This window comes from Branchiostoma belcheri, unplaced genomic scaffold, assembly GCF_001625305.1.
Source record: "Branchiostoma belcheri isolate BF01 breed outbred unplaced genomic scaffold, Haploidv18h27 scaffold1, whole genome shotgun sequence".
Taxonomy (NCBI): domain Eukaryota; kingdom Metazoa; phylum Chordata; class Leptocardii; order Amphioxiformes; family Branchiostomatidae; genus Branchiostoma; species Branchiostoma belcheri.
Genome location: NW_017802379.1, coordinates 10,895,438 through 10,915,595, shown reverse-complemented (window position 1 = coordinate 10,915,595; position 20,158 = coordinate 10,895,438). Strand labels below are relative to the sequence as shown.

The following is a 20,158-nucleotide window of genomic DNA, read 5'->3' as shown; positions in this document are numbered from 1 at the left end:
GTGGGATAAACAGATGTCGATGAATCGCATTTTCATTCTAGCATATGTTGTGCATGAACATACTGCCTCATTCATTAGCTTCTCCAGGTTAAAAAAACTGTTCTTAGCTTATGAAATGGTAAGGACAATGCCACAACACAGGCCATGCACTAAGGTATATTGCAATAGCCTGGTGTCCAAAACTACTTTTTATCTGCCCAGTGTCTTCTCAGAATAGGACTGACTGACCGGTTCTGCTATGTTACTAGTACTTTGAATTGTCAGAAGAGACCTTTTATGCAGTTGATCCATATCATATCATAGTAATCCAGTTTGGGCAAAATCATGCAACTGCAAATCAACATTCAACTTACATTAATATAAAATAACAGCATTTATCGATTTATTTACAAACTTGGTGAGTCTTTAACCCCACCCACACATCAATTGGATTCTAGTTTAACCAAATGTATTTTGTGTCCTTTGAAATTTTAATGGTAGTTAATGTCTAATATGAAATTTTCTATGTAGCGTGAATTAAAAGTTAACAGTTCCAAATAATTGATAATACCTGCTGAGCCTGCGCACACGGTGTACACAATCCTGTCTCCGCTCCCGTCTGAGGCAAAGGCTGTTTTTGTGTTGTACAGACTTGAATGACTATCACGTATCCCACGTTGGCAGTTGGTGGTGTGACAGTTGTTAAAGCCAAAACTCTGGTCCGCTTTAGCCCGGGCTGAGAAAGCCAAGTTTGCCACTTTACTTACCTGCCGGGCTGGGTGACAGCTGAGCACGTGGTTGATGTATGGGTCAGAGTTGTACTCAGTCACACACCTGGAAACAAAACATTTATAAGATATGTCAAAAACCATTGCTAACTCTTTCTAACAAAAGTTCGAAAACATTGGCTGCAGATTGTCTGACCTGAGCCTACGGACTGTAAACTTTACTATGTGAAAGACAATATAGGACATACTGTGTCACTAAATCTGAAATGATGAAAATTCCATAATTTAGTGAAATATATTACAAAATGAAACCAGCACTATGACAGGGTTAACAAGTGTGCACTATGAGAGGATTACCAGAATGCACAATGACTGTTCTGAATGTCACAGGCCCTACCGGATAGCATTCGGGTCGCTGGCACTCCTATCCGGGACTGCCCAGATCTCCCCACAGCCCGTGGGTCTCAGTCCGTAGTGACCACAGAGGTTTTGGTAATCCTTGCACCAGTCCAAAGAGGCAGAAAGGCCGTCAGCTGGCAGCCTCGCCTCGATGGCGAAGAAATCGACTCCTTCATACGTCTGGTTTGCAGTACGGAGGACCTCAAAGGCATGGTTTCCTGGTGAGAAAATGGAACATCGTTTAAAACAGCGACATTGACCATGATATCATCAGAACTTCAGGTTATTCAGATTAGACATATGAATATAGTATGATAGGTAATGATCAATCATTTACATAATTCAACTTGCTAAAACTTGCTTCAAAAAACAATACCTCCATTTTTCATGGAGGTAATTAGCCTGGCAGTATCCATTAGCCAGACAGTATCCAAAGGGCAAGAGCCTTGCATGGTGATCAGGGCAATAAACTACTTGGCATGAGCGCATTTTCATTAGGCAACAACTGTTGAACTTATAAGCCTTTGAACTTTTCGACTGCTGGCAGATCTTCGGTGTTTTATTTACTAGACTGAGAGATCGGTCAAGCGGATATCATGTATCACAACAAAGCGGTAGACGACAAAATTTCATTCTTGATCAGATGTGCCGACGTAGATTTCGATTTAATTCGTGAAATAAAACAAGGAAACACTCACTTCTTGAGGGTACTTCCTGTCATTATCACAGCCAAAACACGGACATTATTGTGGTTCGATCGGCTAAGTTGATCGTTTTAACCCCCGAACCTCCTTGATTCGGCTAAAAACTAAAAACCGCCGCCATTACTCAGATTCGAATGACCACAAACTGTCCCGGCATCCCTTGCGCGCGTTCTATCAGCGAAAAAGACTATGCCGCATGCATAGGAGGAATTTTTTTTAGTAGAAACGAAGTTAAAGCTACGATTAACACCCGATGGACTCTTTGAAATACTTTGGTTTAATTGTGCAGACTGTCTTGATCTAGTGTAAGAGCCTGCGATCTTCAACATTGTTATAACAGGTGTTATGAACCAGTCACTGGTGCCCCCATGCGGTGTCATGATGTACTGCACAGTCTTACACTACACGTGGACACGCGTAAAATTTTCCACCCTGTACTTTATGCCATTTTTTACTTCCATAAGTATTATTTTCAGCGGCGATGGTTTTGATTTGTGTTTTCTGGGTCCACAGTTGTTAGGATGTAGTGGTACATATAGTGGAGACCATCGCAAGCAGAATTGTAGACAAAATTCGAGTTGTAAGCGAGAAGCTGCCCTGAGAAGATGAGTACTAACTGTGAAACTGCACCCTCCTGAAATATCGTGCATGTCGGTCATTAGAGACGATTAGTGCAACAATGTATGGAACCGTAACAACTCATGTGCATTGGTGCATGAGAAACAGCTGTACGTTTGATGTCCTTCTGTTCCAGAGTTTTGAGCAAAGGTCACCATTTCCCGCAGGCGCAGAAGGTCCAGTCTGAGACCCCTTTGATTGAGTGCAGCCAAACCAACTGAAAACAGCCTTTTTCTTTGTATGTGTTGATAAATGCTGGCATTTTCCAGCTGGAGAATTATTTCTATTTCTATTAACTTGAAAAAAAAACTGGCTGTTAGTGTCGTTTTGGCTGCTTGGTAGAGTTCTAAAACTATCCCATCTTCTTGTCTTTTGGTGGTCTTCAAGGGGGTCAGGGGTCATGCTGCCAGTGTTTGCATTTGCCGTGCTATGTATCGCTGGTCAAAAAGTGAAATTTTTGGACTAAATGGACAATTTGGAAGTTGGACTACCCTGTCAATATGTGTTTCCAATAGTTGAACACTCAAGTAGGTGATTGTTGACAGCTCAGTTCTTAGATGTTTTCTATATAATTCCAATAGGGGCTGGAATTAGTGGGCTGTCCCCTTTTGGGCGTGCCTCAAACCGCCTTTGTACTATTTGCACATCGAACTGTTTGTACGTTGTCAGGCCGCCGCTAGCAATAACTTAGATGCCCACAAAAGCCACAGGTGGCATGACAATGCTGATGGTTTTACCGCTAAGTAATGAAATTTTGCAATATTAATGACAACAGCCGCCTCGTACAATGGCTGAGGATTAATCGGTGACGCGTGTCACTCACGCAACGTTCCGGAATTTAGCTCGCTGGCACGCTCTTAGGGTGTGGTGTTTTCGAGAAAATGAAATTTAGCATAAACATTTCTTTCTCGATTTTGAAAAAAAACAGTTAACTACTGGTATGGTGGTGCTGTATAAAATAACAAAGTTGTTGCTCGCTTTCGCAGTCTGGTCTAATGACGGGTCCATGTAAAATTGCTCAATTTTAAAAGTATCATGTCAGGTGAATACTTTTCACAAATCATTTCACAAGATTTCCATACATCCCAAGAAAATTTACGCTTCATATACAACATTAACAGGTATTTTTAGGGAAGAATTGCACGAAAATCTACCGCCGAGCCGACCGCCAAATCACAAGAAATCCAACATGGCGGCCTTTGTTTACATAGCGCGTTGTCTAATGGTCTAAGTTTGCTTGATTTTTTTTTCATTTTTTTTTACAACTTGTTGAATCAACATGGTTTTAAACGTTCCCAAACAGCAAATTTATAGAACAGTGCGCTAAAATTTCACAACTAAAGATGATTTACGCGAGGACTACTGTGCAGAAGTTGGCAACATTTGCGAGTCGAAAGTTCAAACATGGCGGCGGCTTTGTTTTTACTCACGAGCCCGTCGGCTCACAACGGCTCAGATCCCTGTGCGGTCCCATCCCCTGGCGATGCCCATGTTGTTGGCGATATTGTCCAGTGCACCCAGGACCCAGTTTGCATGGATGGGCTTCAGTTTGGGCAGTGTCATGTCAACGGAACCATGTTCTAACCGCGCGTACCTCGCATGTACCTCACGCGGAAAAAAATTATTGACTGTCGGTAAATTTGCAGACATGTAACGCCTTGTTAAAAATTACCGACTCGCGAAGTCAGAGACCTCGTGAACTCCCAAATTGCTCCATCTCGTGAAATAAAGCATTCGTGAACATAACTGGACTTACAGTATATCACACCAATTTTCTTGTTACAAATTTTGTGCAGTCTCATTTTTTTTCTTCAATGTCTCCAGAATTTTGTACTCCACTGTCGCATCCGGTGATTTTTTTTCTAAAAGATTTCTGCAACTATTTCCCTCCTTCTCCTCTCTTGTGCCTTTTTTTGCAGATTTTCTTGATGTCGCAACTATGAACACTGCTGAACAAAACCAGGCCCGGTATTACATTGCCCATCTCAACTTCCATAAATTTATTTTCCATATATAATCATAAATCGTAACATTATAGTCAACCACGTAGCTGTGGCCTGGTGGGGACATTCGAAAACAAATTTACAATAAGAATCTGTTTGCAAACTTTGGCTTTAAAAGTTAAGTTGTATGGTGACAGAAATATCATCACGCTGGCAGCTACCAATATCTCACAGCCAAGCTATGACACAGTTGCCTTAGTATGGCCGATCGCGAGCACAAGTCAACAGTTAATTTAAACGGGCTTGGTAACTAACTGGCGCATACATGAAACATGTGTTACAAAAAGAGCCATAGAGATCAAAGAATATGACATATATAAGTATGTGTCTTTGACTTTGGGGTTTGGGAAGTTTTAAAAATGTTTTGAGACAAGGAAAGAAAAATAAGTCGAAACAACGTGAGAAATGATTAAATGATTACAAAGGTAGCATAAAAATTAATATCAAATACATTTTCTGCCATGCATGTACTAGTATATGAAAAAAAAAACATTGGCGACTGCACTCTTACCTTGATATAGCTGACATATGAATCTCTTATTGCCGTTGCATCCCATATCATTCCACGTGGGACCCCCCAAACGTAAGGTGATACAGTTTTCACCTTCGCCACCATTCGGTTCACCTCGGTTCCAGTTGTTATAGCCGGTTGACGCGAGAGTCTGTCCGTCCTCGAACACCCAGTTCCCTTCGCTGGCGGCGTCACTCAGCCCGATCCAACGACCCACGTCTCCGTATTCCAGGCTGGAGATAAACGTGTTGGTCGCCTCGTCCTTCGGCATGGCTAACATCCCCCCGTCTGCGGCACACGTCTGCTTGGCCTCATCGTACGTCTTCTCCTCCGCGAAGGACTTGTAGCAGATGCCGGTGGGGTTGAAATGAACATAGTCCGGCTTTGGACACTCTGTAGAGGCAAGAATGACAGTTCGTTTTACATATAGATATCTTTGTTTGAAAAGTCATGCCCGAAGGCTAATTGCTTTCACAGTCAAAGATACAACACAGGAGACAGACAACTACTGTCTGGAAAAACTTCTACTTCTATTACTACGCTAGCTATATTATAGGGTGTGCCTTCTTCTTTGAAAAATATATAATGTCACAGGGGAGATTGGAATCCAGGGGGATCCGGAATCCTCCTAGGGGAGATTGGAATCCCTATCTCCCCTAGGGGAGATTGGAATCCCTATCTCCCCTAGGAGAATCTGGAATCCTCCTAGAGGAGATAGGGAATTCCAGTCTCCTCCTAGGGGAATCTGGAATCCTCCTAAAAGAGATTGGAATCCTGATATTCAGATCCCAATTCAGTAGTAGAAATACTAGAACTTATAGATAGAATCATTTCACACCTAAACTTTCAACCAATTTCAGCATAGGCAAGCCTATTACTATAATTGTAGGTGAATTACTAGATTGGAATCAAGATTTGTCCTGGCATAATTTGCAGTTCAGATTCCATAATTGCAATCTTTCCTCACTTAGACCCAAATATATTTCCAATTGTAAAAACAAATTGGCAAAATAAAAGAAACAACAAAATTCTTACAAACGATGATTTTTTCAGAATTTACACATGGCTTGGTAGGGGGAAACAATCCCTTATATACCAAGTCACTAACAAACTGGAAAAACTGGTTTTTGAGTCACTATCTCACAATGGCCTGATGCAAATATCTGATTATGGGTTCACCACACCACGAAGTGGTGGTGAACCCATATTGCTTTTTCTGATGTTTCTTCTCCTCCTTCTCCTCCTCCTTCTTCTCCTGCCATTTTTTAAATGGATTCAGCTTCTTCATTTTGGGGCCTAAGGACCTGAAATTTGGTATGGAAGTACAGTAGGCGAATACCCCTAGGCGTTTTTTTAATTTTTGTGATACAGGCTTTTAGAATGGTTTTATTTGAGTTTTTTGGCTGTGTTATAGCAAATGTATTACTGAGTTAGTGTGCAGTGTTACCACATTTGGGCATGAGTCATCACAATGGAATGCAGGGCATCAACCAATAGGCATGCAGCTTTCCTCTATTCTCCTTGCTGATTGGCTGTTGGAATTTAACAGGCTTAACTTAATTAATACCTGCTCAGATCCATTCCATACTGACAGTAGGTCTGTGTTCAAGTGTTTTGGTAGGTATTTTAAGCTTTCCTGCTCCAGCATTGGAATGCGGGGCATGAACACTTCTTTTTTTTCTTGAAAATCAACAGTTTGCATTATGCAATTAAAAATCCTAACCAATAATGTAGGGAATAGTTATCCAACTGTTGTAGTCTTAGTTGTATGTTACTTCATACTATAGTTATATCAATGTAAAGCATTGTTTTCCCTTGTGTTTCTCATTCTTTCCCTGCCATGTCGTAAAATGTGGTGAAGCCATTGCTGTATTTGCTCCAAAGCAAATGTCGGCCTTTCTAGTTTACATATTCACTTACTATTTTCCCAAGCATTTTGATGCAATCAGAATTTCTCCTTTTAAAATCGGAGATTGTCCTGTAACTAGTGTAAGAATTCCCATGTGTCCTAGGACAAATTGGGATTCCTATATCCCCCTAGGAGAATGTGGAAATTCCTCCTTGAAGAGGTTGGAATTTAGATATTCAGATACCAATTTTGTGGAAGAACAACTTGAATTCCAGTCTCCCCTAGGGGAGATAGGGATTCCAATCTACCCTAGGGGAGATAGGGATTCCAATCTCCCCTAGGAGGATTCCGGATCCCCCTGGATTCCAATCTCCCCTGTGACATATGTATCGGATAATGACAAATTATTGACCACAGATATTACACCCAGCATTTTCCGTCCCAAAGAGTACATAGCACAGCAAAATTACATGTACAGCTAGAATGCACCGAACACTGTTTAGTAAAATACATAGTATTCAAGGCTTTGAGCGCTGAAGTTTAATACTGCGATAAAATGATGATATGGCTTGCGACAAAACGCGATGCGTATTCATGTTTTATAAATCGACGTGGCGTCGTGTGTCGTAATGGTAGGGCATTCGGCCCGGAACCCATGGGTCCCGGGTTCGATTCCATCTACATGTTCCGACGTTGTGCCTGTCGGAAAGGTACTTCACACAACTTTTTTTTCACTTCACTCAGGTGAAAATGAGTACCTAGCTTCGGTTACGGACGTCCCTCGAATATGACGTTAAATACAGGCCCCGTGTTTTGGGGAGAGCCACACCCCACGCACGCTAAAGAAACCACCACACCACAAAAAGAGTAGGGGCATGCCCCGGTGTGCGATGGTCAAATTTTAAACTATTCATGATTCACTTCAAATCACCCGAACAGAGGTCTAGCGAACCCCCGTCTCATATCCGTGAGCCACATGCAGGGTAATTTACCTCATCACCATGAGCGCTTTACTCCAACTGATGCTTAGGTTGCTGCTCAGTATTCAATCAACAATGAGAACAACAAGTAAAATAGTATTCAAAGCTGTTGGACACTGAAGTTACTGCGCTAACCTGGCTTACGAGATAATAAGAAATAAATGAAAAAAATAAAAAAACAATTCGAGGCATGTCCATCGAGGCATGTTTTATAAATCGTCTTACCTTGTCCATGTCCATGTCCGATGGTGAAGAGTATGAGAACAAGTGTACAGAATAGACGCAAACTTGCAGACATTTTCCTCGGCTTCCTTCGGAGTAGATTTTTCTCACAAAGGACAATAAGCGTAGATATCACCGACTGCTTGTCTTATGACTGGATATCCTGTAGGTACTAGTGTTAATATGAACATGAGGCTGCGAGGGCGAAACCATTGCAACAATGGGTAGGAACATTTTTCATGATACATCAGGAAAGAGTTGCTGACATTGCTGAAACTTTATGCTGTTTACTGCAAAACAGACCTTTGGAAACAAACATTGTGTCACCTTTTATGAACGCAATAGAACTCATCTTTCTGGTGTAAAATCGTTTTCACGTCACCCCTACCCCCCTCCTCCGTTACAATATTAAAGTGACCCAACTGTTGCGTCATGAGTTGGAAAACAGACAGAGAAAAGGCGACGTGGTAACCTTGGTAACCTAGCAACGCGGTAACCTAGAAACGGAGCTTGTTTACCTCTCCACCTCCTGTTTTTCTTTCTCGCAACTTCCTTAGTGTCTACAATCGAATCACAACTTCTGTAGTGTCTACAATACTTATGAAGGAAAAATTCTTAAGTTATTGATGTTTATCGGTACATGCTGTTGGCTAAAATTCTCCCAAGTTATTTTCTTTTTCTTCGTAGAGCTACCGCCCTAGTACTCTAAATATAATACTACGGATTAGCATAAAGGGAGGAGGTCTGAATTATTTATGAGAGCGGCTACACTGAGAGTACAGGTAACAATAGAGGGATTACTTTAAGTGCTTCTAATTTTCCATGTGACGCAGTATGGTAGAAATTGTATGATTATTTTTTCTTGTCAATATACGTTCTCTTATTTGACCAAGATAAAAAATAACTGAAACGCCCTTCTAGCTGCCGTAAAATCACTTTGTTGATACATTTGCTGCAGGGTTTGTTTATTTGTTTGTTCGTTTGTTTTTATTCATTATTCACGAATCAAGACAAGCTCAAACCGACCTACAGGTCGCTTTTCGTTGAGGTCACGAGGGAAAAGGTCAGGGTCAGACATGATATATAGAAAAATAAAATTTACATCATTTTTAAAGTCCTGATAAATTTATACACATATTTTACACACGAAAAAAAAAACACAAAACACATACAAATCGCGTACAATCAACAAAGCTTTTAAAAAAGCTGTGCGGAGTCCAAAATTGGAGTAGCCGGTTGGGTACAATATATGGAATCACAACTTTCGCAGTGTCTACAATACTTCTGGAAAAAAATATTAAATTATTTATGTTTATCGTTACATGCTGTTGGCTGAAAAATTTTTCTTCACCATACTACTAAAAAATGAGAGTCAAAAATGGGAATTGCTGATTGGGTACCATGAGTGCGCACTATAGATATCAATGACTCAAATAATTGGTCAAATCGAGTTTGTCTAGATTATCCAAATCATCAAGTCAGACCCAGAAGACTGTTTGATATTAGTAATACGATAGCTTTGGTTCTCTAAGGCCACACCAATTCAATTTGTTGGTTCTCGGACTTTTTTTAGAAAAAAAGATATAGTAGGCCCGTGCAAAAACACCTCTAAGACATTTGATGACTCTACAAGTAGGTAATCAAGGAAAAAATGGAAGCTTCCATTTTTATCGGACGCAAAACGGCCACCTAGTGTTTTTTTTTCAAAGTTCAAACATTGGTATTCCCCAGGTAGAAATGATGTCATGTGTAAGACTCATTTAAGGCTACAGAGATGACCAAAAAACTGACACGTGCAACATTAGATTCTTCGTAAAATCTCTATTAATAAAAATTTTCCGAAATCAATCTTATATATAAAATCTTATGTATAAAATGAATGAATGAATGAATGAATGAATTGAGATAAAGGAATGATAGATCTGAAACAGGTTTATTGACGAATCAAAAAGTACAGCAACTTCCATAGGTTCAACTACAAAATAAACAAAAATGAATCTTAAAATTCAACCTTCTGGAAATTTTAAATAACAAATCAAGTACATCTACAATGTTGTAATAGTTTCAATATCTTTTCTAATAACACAGCAATCTTGTAAGTATTGCGGGAGTTGTTATATTTCATATCTCAACATATCTTCAAATATTCTAAAAGATATACAAAAGTTAAAATTCAAGATTATAACTGATGCGGAAAATAACAAACCGGTGGGCGTAAGAAATGCAGATACCACCTTAGAAAATAAAAGCAATAATTACAAAATTTAATATGAACAGTCTGATAAGTTTAATACGTTACGTAAATAAATCGTAGTAAGATTAAGAAAATTTAGACTTTTAAAAAGTATAATATATAAAAGAAAAGTTTGCAGGTCAACTAAAATTACAAACTAAAATCTTACTATTTTCAACTTTTGGTATATGTTGAAGATTCGTTTATGGTGAGCTGTAAATCGCAATGCATAATTCATTAAACTCATTGTAGTGCCCCATGTGTTGAACAGAAAAAGCAGTGGGGACACAAAAAGAGAACCTAAGGACATAACTTGACTCATTTTTCGTTCAGCTGCAGTAGCCAGATGCGGTCGACTGGTCACATGAAGAAAATGGTCTCACAGCCATATCCAAAACTGTTGGTCATCATCAGTAATGCCTGGCAATATAGAATTGAATACAGTTAGTTTCTGTTACCCAGACTTAAATGTTTAAAATAATCTCAACGTTCTGAACTAACATTGATATCTAACTCCGTGTTTCAGTTTTTGCATTGTGACGCTGTAGAGCTCAACGATCTCATACCTCCGTCATAAGATGGTAACCTTTACGATTGACATGTTAATACTTCGTGATTTCTAGTTGATTATGCAATTACGGTCCTCATTTGCATAAATCTTATCAGTTGATGATCTTCACTCAAATATACAAGTTGTCCAGAGTATTGAAAATGAACGTTTCGTCAAAATATAGAAGTTTATCGCAGCATTTTTGCATTATTTGTAATAATCAATCATGCAAATACTTCTAAATTGACCTTAGCTTATAGCTTAAAATTATACAAAATTATGTTAACCTTTAACTAAGTAAACTTACACATGTCCTTAATATGTAATTCCCATCATTTACTATTAAGAAATTTTGACGGTTCCACATCAATCATGAAAATTAGGCCCTCATATAATTACTTTCATAATTTGCATCTGCAGTAAGGTAGTAACAGTCTATTTTAGAACTGTGCTTACCTGTTCTGTTGGCAGATAAACATGCCCTTAGTCTCACATGTTGAATCGTTCCACTTGTACTTCTGGTCGTCGTTGGTTATTCCAGAGAAGTACATGACGCAGCGTTCGTGTGCCGTGCTCGGTTCACCCGGCCCCCAGTTGGTATAGCTGAGAGAGGTGCCGTCATCCCACGTGTAGGTACCGACTGACTGCAGGTCATCCAGGCCAATCCAGGTTCCCTGTAGATTGATGTACATAAAACATTAAATCTCACAACTTCTTCCGCAAGACACCAGATCAACCACACCATGGGGTCGTGTGGCGCGGTCGGTAGCGTGTTCACCCGTGCTCACACCCAATTGCAAGAGGTCGCGGGTTCGAATCCTGCCCATGTCGCCGATCTTGTGCCCTTGGCTTCGCTTCACTCAGGAAATGAATACCTAGCTTCGGTTAGGGACGTCCCTAGGATAGGACGTTACATGGAGGTCCCGTGTTCGGGGAGAGCCACAACCCACGCACGTTAAAGAACCCACCGCACTTATCAAAAAGTGTGTGGTCGAAACCTTACATTCCGGTCTTACGCAGCTTGTACATGTACGTACATGTACAAAACTGGTGTGTTACGCCCAAAGGCGGTTTACCGGTTATGCGAAAAAAAAAAAAAAACAGAACTGTTCTGGAAACTCATAAATAACATGATCACATACAAGATAGACATTAACAAACCCTTAAAAGCCATGGTGCCAATACATGAGCAGCTGAATATTCTATCATTGTGATTGTTACTGACCTCTAGCTGACCTCCAAAACGTGATCTTGAAAATGTTAATGTTGCTTTTCAGTTATGCGTGTTTTATATACATGTATGTGCTTGTTGTGTTGTGTGCCTTTGTCTTGATATAAAATAAATAGGCTGTGTTTTTAATGAATCCAGGAAGAATAAATAAGATTTTAATGTCCAATCTAATAAATTCCTAATAAAACAACAAAAACAATAACCTTCTCGGTGGATGTTTCCTTGATCATGTTGACGAGGACGTCGTTGGTAGCTTGGTCCTTTGGCATGGCGAGGCTGCCGCCGTCATCACAGATGATCTTAGCAGTGTCAAACGTGTAGTCACCATTCGTTATCTGGTAGCATTTGTCCCCATGTTGTGTCCACCCTGAGCGACAAACTAGAGAAGAAAAATGAGATTTTAGACTTCCGGAATGTCTTTTTGGCTTTTCTGACATTTCAATTCACCCACATGTCAGTATATGACCTTTTGACAATATACTTGGCGACTTTAAACACATTCTACCACCCAGGGCATACTGGGTCACAACCATGACAATCAACTAAAAGTAAATCTCCACCCTCTCACATCTAATCCTTCCTGCTTATGAAAGGATACATACAAACTCCGGAGATGCTCAAAACAAAACTTCCGTCCCGGAAGTAGGATATCAGTGAGTTGGCTTTTAACAAATTTTTCTTTCATGTTAGTGTTCTCTTTGTGTCGTATGTTGTGCGAGTTTTGTGGTACCACGGCCATATAAAAAAATTAATTTGGTTTTCGCCATAGCATCATTCTTGGAGAGGACGAACCGCTTATTTTTGTTCATTCGGTTAATCTTTTGGCAAAATCAATTCTAATGTTGAGAGATCATCAATTTGAGGGGACATGTTTGTAGGTTTCTTATATCAGCTTTGTTGCATTGTTCATGGTTTCAAAAAAGAATTCTAGAAAAATCTGACAAGTCCAACCATGTAAGCTTGCTTATCACATAAAAATATAGTACGATATACTATATTCCATATTCCCCGTTCATATATACACCGCGCGATGCCTGTAAGAAGATTATTTTTCCACGACCTCCATCTCCATATATGTATATCAAAACTTTAAAAGAAACATGTGCAATAGTTTAATATTTAAGTATCACAGCTAGTTTACCACGATCGTCGCAGAAAAGTCTTATCATATGTGCATCGTACGATGTATTTTGGTTAGGGCTTTACGAAATAAATTATTAGACTCTACAATCAGATTGTATAATCAGAACTTGCTATGCCAGGGATGTACACTTCATATCAATCAGTAGTATGTATATAATCATGTATATATGTATGTAATGCAATGTAATGTTATGTGCTTTTTATGTATTGATTGTAAATACCAATGTCATTCATGCAACACTATAATTCTACATACTGTATGTCTGCAATGTTGGTATAGTAATAAAGAATTGAATTAAATTATAACGAAATATCTAAAAAAAAGTATATGGCATTACCTGAGCAGATAATCCCGACATCTTCACTATGACTACAGTCATGGGTGCCGTGGGAGGGGTGCGAGCAGTGATCTAAGTTGGACTCCGACCCGGAGCAGCCGACCTCGTCGAGAAATATGCTTTCTTTGCCCCCCGAACCTGCTCCAAACTTTGAAGTAAGCGCCACGTATACTCCGTTCTGGTAGCCGAGTTGTCGGCAGGCTACAGCCGCGTCGTTCTCGTCCCATCTGCAAAACAAGAGTTCTGGGATATCAGACCTCCATTAAACCATGATGTTTTAGTCAAGACCTTTTTTTGATAGGATGGGTTGGACAGAACATCCTGGAGGGACATTGATTGATTGATTGGGGTTATTGTTTGCATGGCGCTGTCATGATTTCATGATTTTGAGGAAGCCTTGTACCCTCCCCTCCCCTCCCCTGAGTGAACGAAACCCAGGTTCACAGAAAGTTCATGTAGGGCATCCGGCAGACAGGTTCTCCCAATGGTTTCCAGAAAGGTGGGCATGTCAACAAACAGAGCTGGGAGACATTCCTGTGGACATTCCATGTCTGTGGACAAAATGCCTGTACCATTCCTAGAATTCTTGCGAACTGCACACACCACTGTACCAATAGGCTCCTCCCTGAGACGTCGGCAAATAAACACATGTGAAACAGCGAGCGCTACCAGTACAAATTATTAATGACTTTCTCACTGCGGGACAGACTGCACACAACTATGTCCATCACAACATAGCCTTGTATAAAAGATAATAAAGTCTATGGAAGTATTTACCTATCGTCACAGACCGTCCCCCAGGCTCCGTTTTGGTACCGGATCTCTACCCTCCCCTCCCACGGGTTGCTGCTGCCCATCAGACGTATTTCATAGTCTAGATCTGGAAAATAAAATAGTAAAACGATTATGACCAATTTTTGCACGAAAGTTTACCTGACATATTTCATACCCTATATCTAAATTAGAAAAAGTACAAGAATTGTGGCTAATTTTTGCAAGGAATTTCATCTGATATATTTTATAGTCTAGATCTAAAAAAGAAAAAAAAGTGAGAGGATTGTGATCACAGAAAATTGACCGGCAAACTGAATTTTTGACCAAAGCTCTCGGTCTTCAGCAGCTACCTGACCCCTGTGCTGTAGGCACGTGTTTTTTCCGCACGTGTGACGTCAGCACTGGGTGAAAGGTCTTCCAAAATCGGTACCGCCTCCCGTCGCGGTAGATAGATAACAAAATTACGGGAAGTCAATTTTCCTTCAGTTGGAGTATATGTACAGTCTATTTCTCATAGAGTAATTGACCAATTGAACTTTCATGCTAAGGACTTTTACCTGTTCCGCAGGTGTCACCAGCGTATCCAGTATTACAGGCACACGAGAAGCCGTTCACACGGTCCGTGCAGGTGCCGCCATGTTGGCAGGGGTTGGAGGAGCATTCGTTAATATCTGTGGCAGGGCAGAAAAACAACGTCAGTCTCTATATTCAATGTGTGTCTCATTCAGTAGTCTGATACAGTACGCTTCTACTCGTCTGAGGCCCGTGCAATGTTGATGAAAAACATCTCTAAGTCAGGAGAATTGGGAACATCCTAATCCTATTGATTTATGCATATGTGCTGACATAAACCTGAACTATTGTCAGACTGAGGAACTGTCTGTCACCATAGTATCTCAAACAGGCTGTAACAAGACCGACCACCGACAGTGATTTAAGGCAGACTGTTGAATTTTGTACGAAACATGCACGACTATCACAAGATCAGAAGAATGCTTTATATAATATATATAATTTACTATTTTACGATCTTGCGACGAATGTGCACAAGCCATTGGTTACGTAAGAGTTGCATTTTGTGTTGGTTGTCACAAGGACAGATTGAAAGCAACCCCCGGGCAGCATGAGTTATCGATAACCTACTCACCTGTTTCACAGTTGGTTCCCTGGTATCCAGCAGCACACCGGCAGTAGTAGCTGTTCATACGGTTCTCACATTGCGCGCCGTTCTGACAAGGGTTGGACGCACACTCGTTGATTTCTGAGAAGAATGTACGAATGGAATAAACGTCGTTGAATGAAAGAATATAACAAAAAAAACATCATTGCTGTTATGAAATAACTGTTAAACTTCACACCCCAATAATGAAAAGAAAACTATATTTAGACTAGACCGATTTTCAATAGGCCTTCGAGATTATGTAGACCCAAGGAAAAGTAGACTAGACAAGAAATCTGAGGATTTTAACTTAGAACCTGGAAGTGTTCGTGAATACATTAGCGCACAAGTCAGCCACCCAAAACAATACATCCACAGGGCGACAAAGCAGTTTTTCCCTCAGAGAAATGAATATTAAGTCAACTACTCACCGTAACAGCTGCTAGCCCCCGCATTGCTGGTCATCCCGGCAGAACAGCTTTGACAGCTGCTAGATCCGCTGCTGGGGTTAAACTGTCCAGCCGGACAGGGCGTGCATGAAGACGCCCCCGAGCCGCTGTACCGACCAGCCGGACACTGCGGACAGCCTGTACTGTCATGGTTACTGTGGGTCCCCGCTGGACACATCTCCTCCAACTCGTCCCCTCTCACACACTTGTAGCCTGACTGGCACTGGTCACAACGGAACGAACCGTCAGCTGGTGAGGGAAACACAGAAGGCCATTAGGACATTGCAAATCTAAAATCTCAACCAACAAAGACGGCGGGCGTCACAGACTGTCTGCAACCTACCATCCAGTACTCACCAGGTCACGTGGGTAATATGTATAATGTGACTAATTTCATTGGTTGCCTATTTCTTGACAAAGACTGGAGTTGTAGTGTTGACAAATTGGAAATTACAGCTCAGCTTAAACTTCATAATGACTTCCATTAACACAGATGATCTTAACAGAATAACAGTAGGCTATTATTAGTGATATAACCAAATAGGATGGGAGTGTCTTAACGACCTGACGGAGCCCGGCTACTACAGTTACCAGAAAATGGCCAGGTTTTATTTAGATAAATTGGACACATGTATCTCAAAAACAGAATTATACAATATAAACATCAATTATGCAAATCAGATCTTTATTATCCTAAATAACAGCGGCCGATGTTTCTCTCGTTCTCAATTACACATGCTAATAGTGTGTCCCATACCTAGACCGAAGCCCTCCACCATGACAGTAGTGAATACATAACCTTCTTTTCGAAGGTAATTAACCCGACGTACCTAGTTTGACCGCCTTCTGTCCCGGACTGCAGCCCTCCGAGCAGACACCATTCACGGCGTACTTGCAGGTGTGACACTGGTTACTGTTGGGACCCGTACACACTTGGGTTCCCTGGCCGCTCACATCTTGGCAGAAGCTATGGCACTCTAATAAAGATGTACATAAAAATATGGTCAGACAGGAGTATAAATCCCTCCTACTATAAAATTGCAACATTATGTAACCCAATACCAGTTACCATGGTGAGAGACGTCAACAAATCACGTCATTCGCCAGGTCAGAGGCCAGTGTTTGGAACGGAAGAAGAAGAAGAAGAAACAGAGCAAAAACAATGTTTCCTTCGGTAAACATAAATATAATTCACACATTTCTGGGGATATGTTGAGCACAGAAACATAACATTTACAGAAAATGGAAGAAGAAGAATACATAGAAGACAGTGTAATATTTGCTACTGCATTACAACTAGGACAACTAACTGATAACTAGATACTCAACCCTGATTACCTATCCTACTATAGCTACCAATTCTCTCTCGCTGCGGAGAGGACGAATCGTCAGTTAAAGTAGGTTTGATAAACAGGCAAAAAGACTCAAATAATTAAGTTCGTACTTTTGCAGACGCCGTCAACAAGGTAGTGAGTGAGCGGACAGTCGGTCACACACGTCACTCGGCCTCCTTCACTGCTGGTCTCCATTTGCTTCTTGCCTATAAGTAAAAAGAAATCAGATTTTTTACACATTCAGGAAGTGTTGTGTGTGTGTGTGTGTGTGTGTGTGTGTGTGTGTTGAGGGGGGTTTGTATGATGTAATCTAATCAGGTATTACTAGTCTCAAAGAAGAGTAGACAAGAAATCTGAGATGTGTTAAAACAGAGGAGTGAATTGTATAGAATCTAATCGGGCATTACATTACTTCCTACATTCCTCCACATACTACCCACTTACCCCCATTCGGCGAGTGTCGGTCACCTCCAGGATTGACATATCAATCAACTGTCAAAACCATCTATTTTCCCCCATGCTCACAAACTCACAAGGCAGCCACCCAAAACAATACTTCTGCACCCATACAAACAAGTCCTGTCACTTCAATAGTATAATATATGAGAATCAGGACATACATGTACACTTGTTGGTGTCTGCCATCAGCTCCATGTGTTCTGGACAAGCAGCCACACATTTAGAAGAGCCGGGACCTCCGTCTATGTACGGGTAGGCTACGCTGAAGTGACGGCAGGCGATGCAGTCTGTCGGCGAGTCGGATCCAGTCGTCCTACAACCTGTAACATACAGTGAAGTTTGAAATTAACCCTTCGCGCCAGATTAAGTCGAATGCTTTTGAAATATCGACAAATCAACATTATTAACAACAGTTGCATGGTGTAACACACGATTGAATTACACCATACAACACCCTCCAAGATTCTAACACATTTTTGAAAACCCAAGAATAGCAGAATTCTCATTTTTCATCGTTTTGTAATTTGATAACAATCTTTGAGACTTTTTCCCTCACCGTCACATTCTGAGTGACACCGCTGTTTGCACCTCCCGTCGTCCTTTTCGGTCCCCTCTCTGCAGACGATGAAGTCCTGCGCTGGTTGGTCCACCAGGGACACGCCCATGACCTTGACCGGGTACATACCGCTGCCAAACGCGTAATAATGCAGAGACAGGATGCTGTTAAACCGGAAGTCAAGCCAGATGTGGGGCCGTTCCTGGTGTGGAAAAGAAAAGGTACTCATGTTAGGGAATTTTGGTGTGTACATTGCCATGCACGCGGGACTAATGAAAATATTAGGGGGGGGGGATCTATTTTCAGATATTTTATACTAGTAGAGGAAAGGATTACTAAACTTTTGTTATGAAATAGTTGCGGCAAACAGTAAAAACAGACACTATGATGAGTTCTTTGCGTCTGTTATATTTTCATAAAAACTATTTTGACCAAAAATTTAAAAATTGAAGTGTCCAAACATCGAAGACTTGAAAATGGCTGCCTTTTCAGAACACGAGATATTAATACCGAAGTTAACACTACATTACCTAGGATAGCCGCCAGGGGGCAGAAAATCTGATAATTTCAAGGTTGTGTCACACCATAAGAATAAAACTAAATAAGAAATATGACTTTTAGCTGTTCTTGAGTAATCTTGGTGACAGATATACATACACAAGGTATACATACACCAAGGCTATCAAAAGAATAACCTCCAGTTAGCAGGTAATGCGCCCTTGACGTGTAATGCATTCGTTACATGACAGATGGCGCTGTTTATGACAACTCACCTCATTGTCAGGCGTCTTGCCGTACTGAACTGTTGTTGCCCCGCTCACGGTGTCTTCTGTCACGCAGACGAAGTACGACTGGTACAGGTTGGACGATCCCAGGCTACTGGCGCCATCCTTCAGCTGTGTTGTTTCCAGTCGCATGGCCTGTAGGGATCAAAAATTTCATCCAATCAGCGTGATTGTGAGTATGATTGTCTCATGTCCAATTAGCAGCGGTTACGTGATTGGAGGTGATTTTGACAGTTGATTGACAGGAAAGTCAAGCCTGATAAATGCCCTCCTGCAGCTGTGTTGCTACCAATCGCATGGCCTGAAGGGAAATTGTCATCCAATCAGCGTGATTGTGAGTATGATTGTTTCATGTCCAACTAGCGGGGGTTACGTGATTGGAGGTGGTTTTGACAGTTCATTGACAGGGAGGTCAAGCCTGATAGTGACCCATTACACGCGGGTTTGGAGTATTTGGAGGATAATTCAGGAATTGTGGATAATACCCGATTAAATTACATAGAAGACTTAAAAATGATTTTCTTATTTAGAAGTACTCATACAGTTTTAACAGTTATAATACATTCGCAAAATCTACAGTACTTCTAAAATCTTCAATTTGTTTGTTTTTATGTCAACATTACAACGGCAGTGGAATAGGTCTAAAGTTATGGAATATGTTCAAAATAGGTTTATGTTCAATGCACAAGATACCCGCATATAGAATGTCAATTATTCTCCTATATCCCTCTCTCCTCTTGGTTCATGAATATTGGCAGTAGGACACCTGCTTTACCTTGTATAGAGCCACGCCCTCTGGCGATATTTGTATGTACAACCACGTCTCGTAGTTCCGCGGGATGCCGGCAAACACCACGAAGATGTCTCCCTCTGATGCGGCGGTGAAGTGGATACACTTCCCTCCGTCGGTTGGGTCGATCCGGTGGGCGTTGGACCACTTGATGTTGCAAGGGGCGTCTCCATTTGTCACCCTTAACATGTTATAAGAAAAATGAAAGACGCGTCACTTTGCGGTAAGTAGTAGTATTGCAGCTGTCATTTGTCATTAGCAGTTCAACCAATGGTAGTAGGTCAATTAGCGTTCTGACCAATGAGGCAGTGGCTGCATGCCTATCAAATGTTTGTATCAATACTCGTTTCCATGTCGCATGTCT

At 40.9% G+C, this 20,158-nt stretch overlaps 2 protein-coding genes across 2 annotated transcripts in view; both read right to left on the bottom strand.

Annotated features, from left to right (window-relative positions):
- Positions 1–1,100: 1,100 nt before the first annotated feature.
- LOC109474312 (tetranectin-like protein) lies at positions 1,101–7,794 on the bottom strand. Its single transcript, XM_019774636.1, has 3 exons — positions 7,784–7,794; positions 4,943–5,376; positions 1,101–1,324 (listed from the first exon to the last, which is right to left on the bottom strand). The coding sequence occupies exons 1-3, from the start codon at positions 7,792–7,794 to the stop codon at positions 1,101–1,103; spliced, it is 669 nt and encodes a 222-aa protein (XP_019630195.1).
- A 2,113-nt stretch (positions 7,795–9,907) lies between these two features.
- LOC109477328 overlaps positions 9,908–20,158 on the bottom strand; it is a 28,609-nt gene continuing 18,358 nt past the window's right edge. Inside the window, exons 14-27 of the mRNA XM_019778555.1 lie at positions 19,780–19,975; positions 18,993–19,139; positions 18,220–18,421; positions 17,825–17,983; positions 17,315–17,410; positions 16,701–16,847; positions 15,853–16,119; positions 15,410–15,523; positions 14,820–14,933; positions 14,266–14,368; positions 13,489–13,715; positions 12,211–12,386; positions 11,233–11,450; positions 9,908–10,646 (exon numbers count right to left, since the gene is read on the bottom strand). Coding sequence (XP_019634114.1) covers positions 10,637–10,646; positions 11,233–11,450; positions 12,211–12,386; positions 13,489–13,715; positions 14,266–14,368; positions 14,820–14,933; positions 15,410–15,523; positions 15,853–16,119; positions 16,701–16,847; positions 17,315–17,410; positions 17,825–17,983; positions 18,220–18,421; positions 18,993–19,139; positions 19,780–19,975 — 2,176 coding nt within the window. The 3' untranslated portion in view covers positions 9,908–10,636. The remainder of the gene's footprint in view (positions 10,647–11,232; positions 11,451–12,210; positions 12,387–13,488; positions 13,716–14,265; positions 14,369–14,819; positions 14,934–15,409; positions 15,524–15,852; positions 16,120–16,700; positions 16,848–17,314; positions 17,411–17,824; positions 17,984–18,219; positions 18,422–18,992; positions 19,140–19,779; positions 19,976–20,158) is intronic.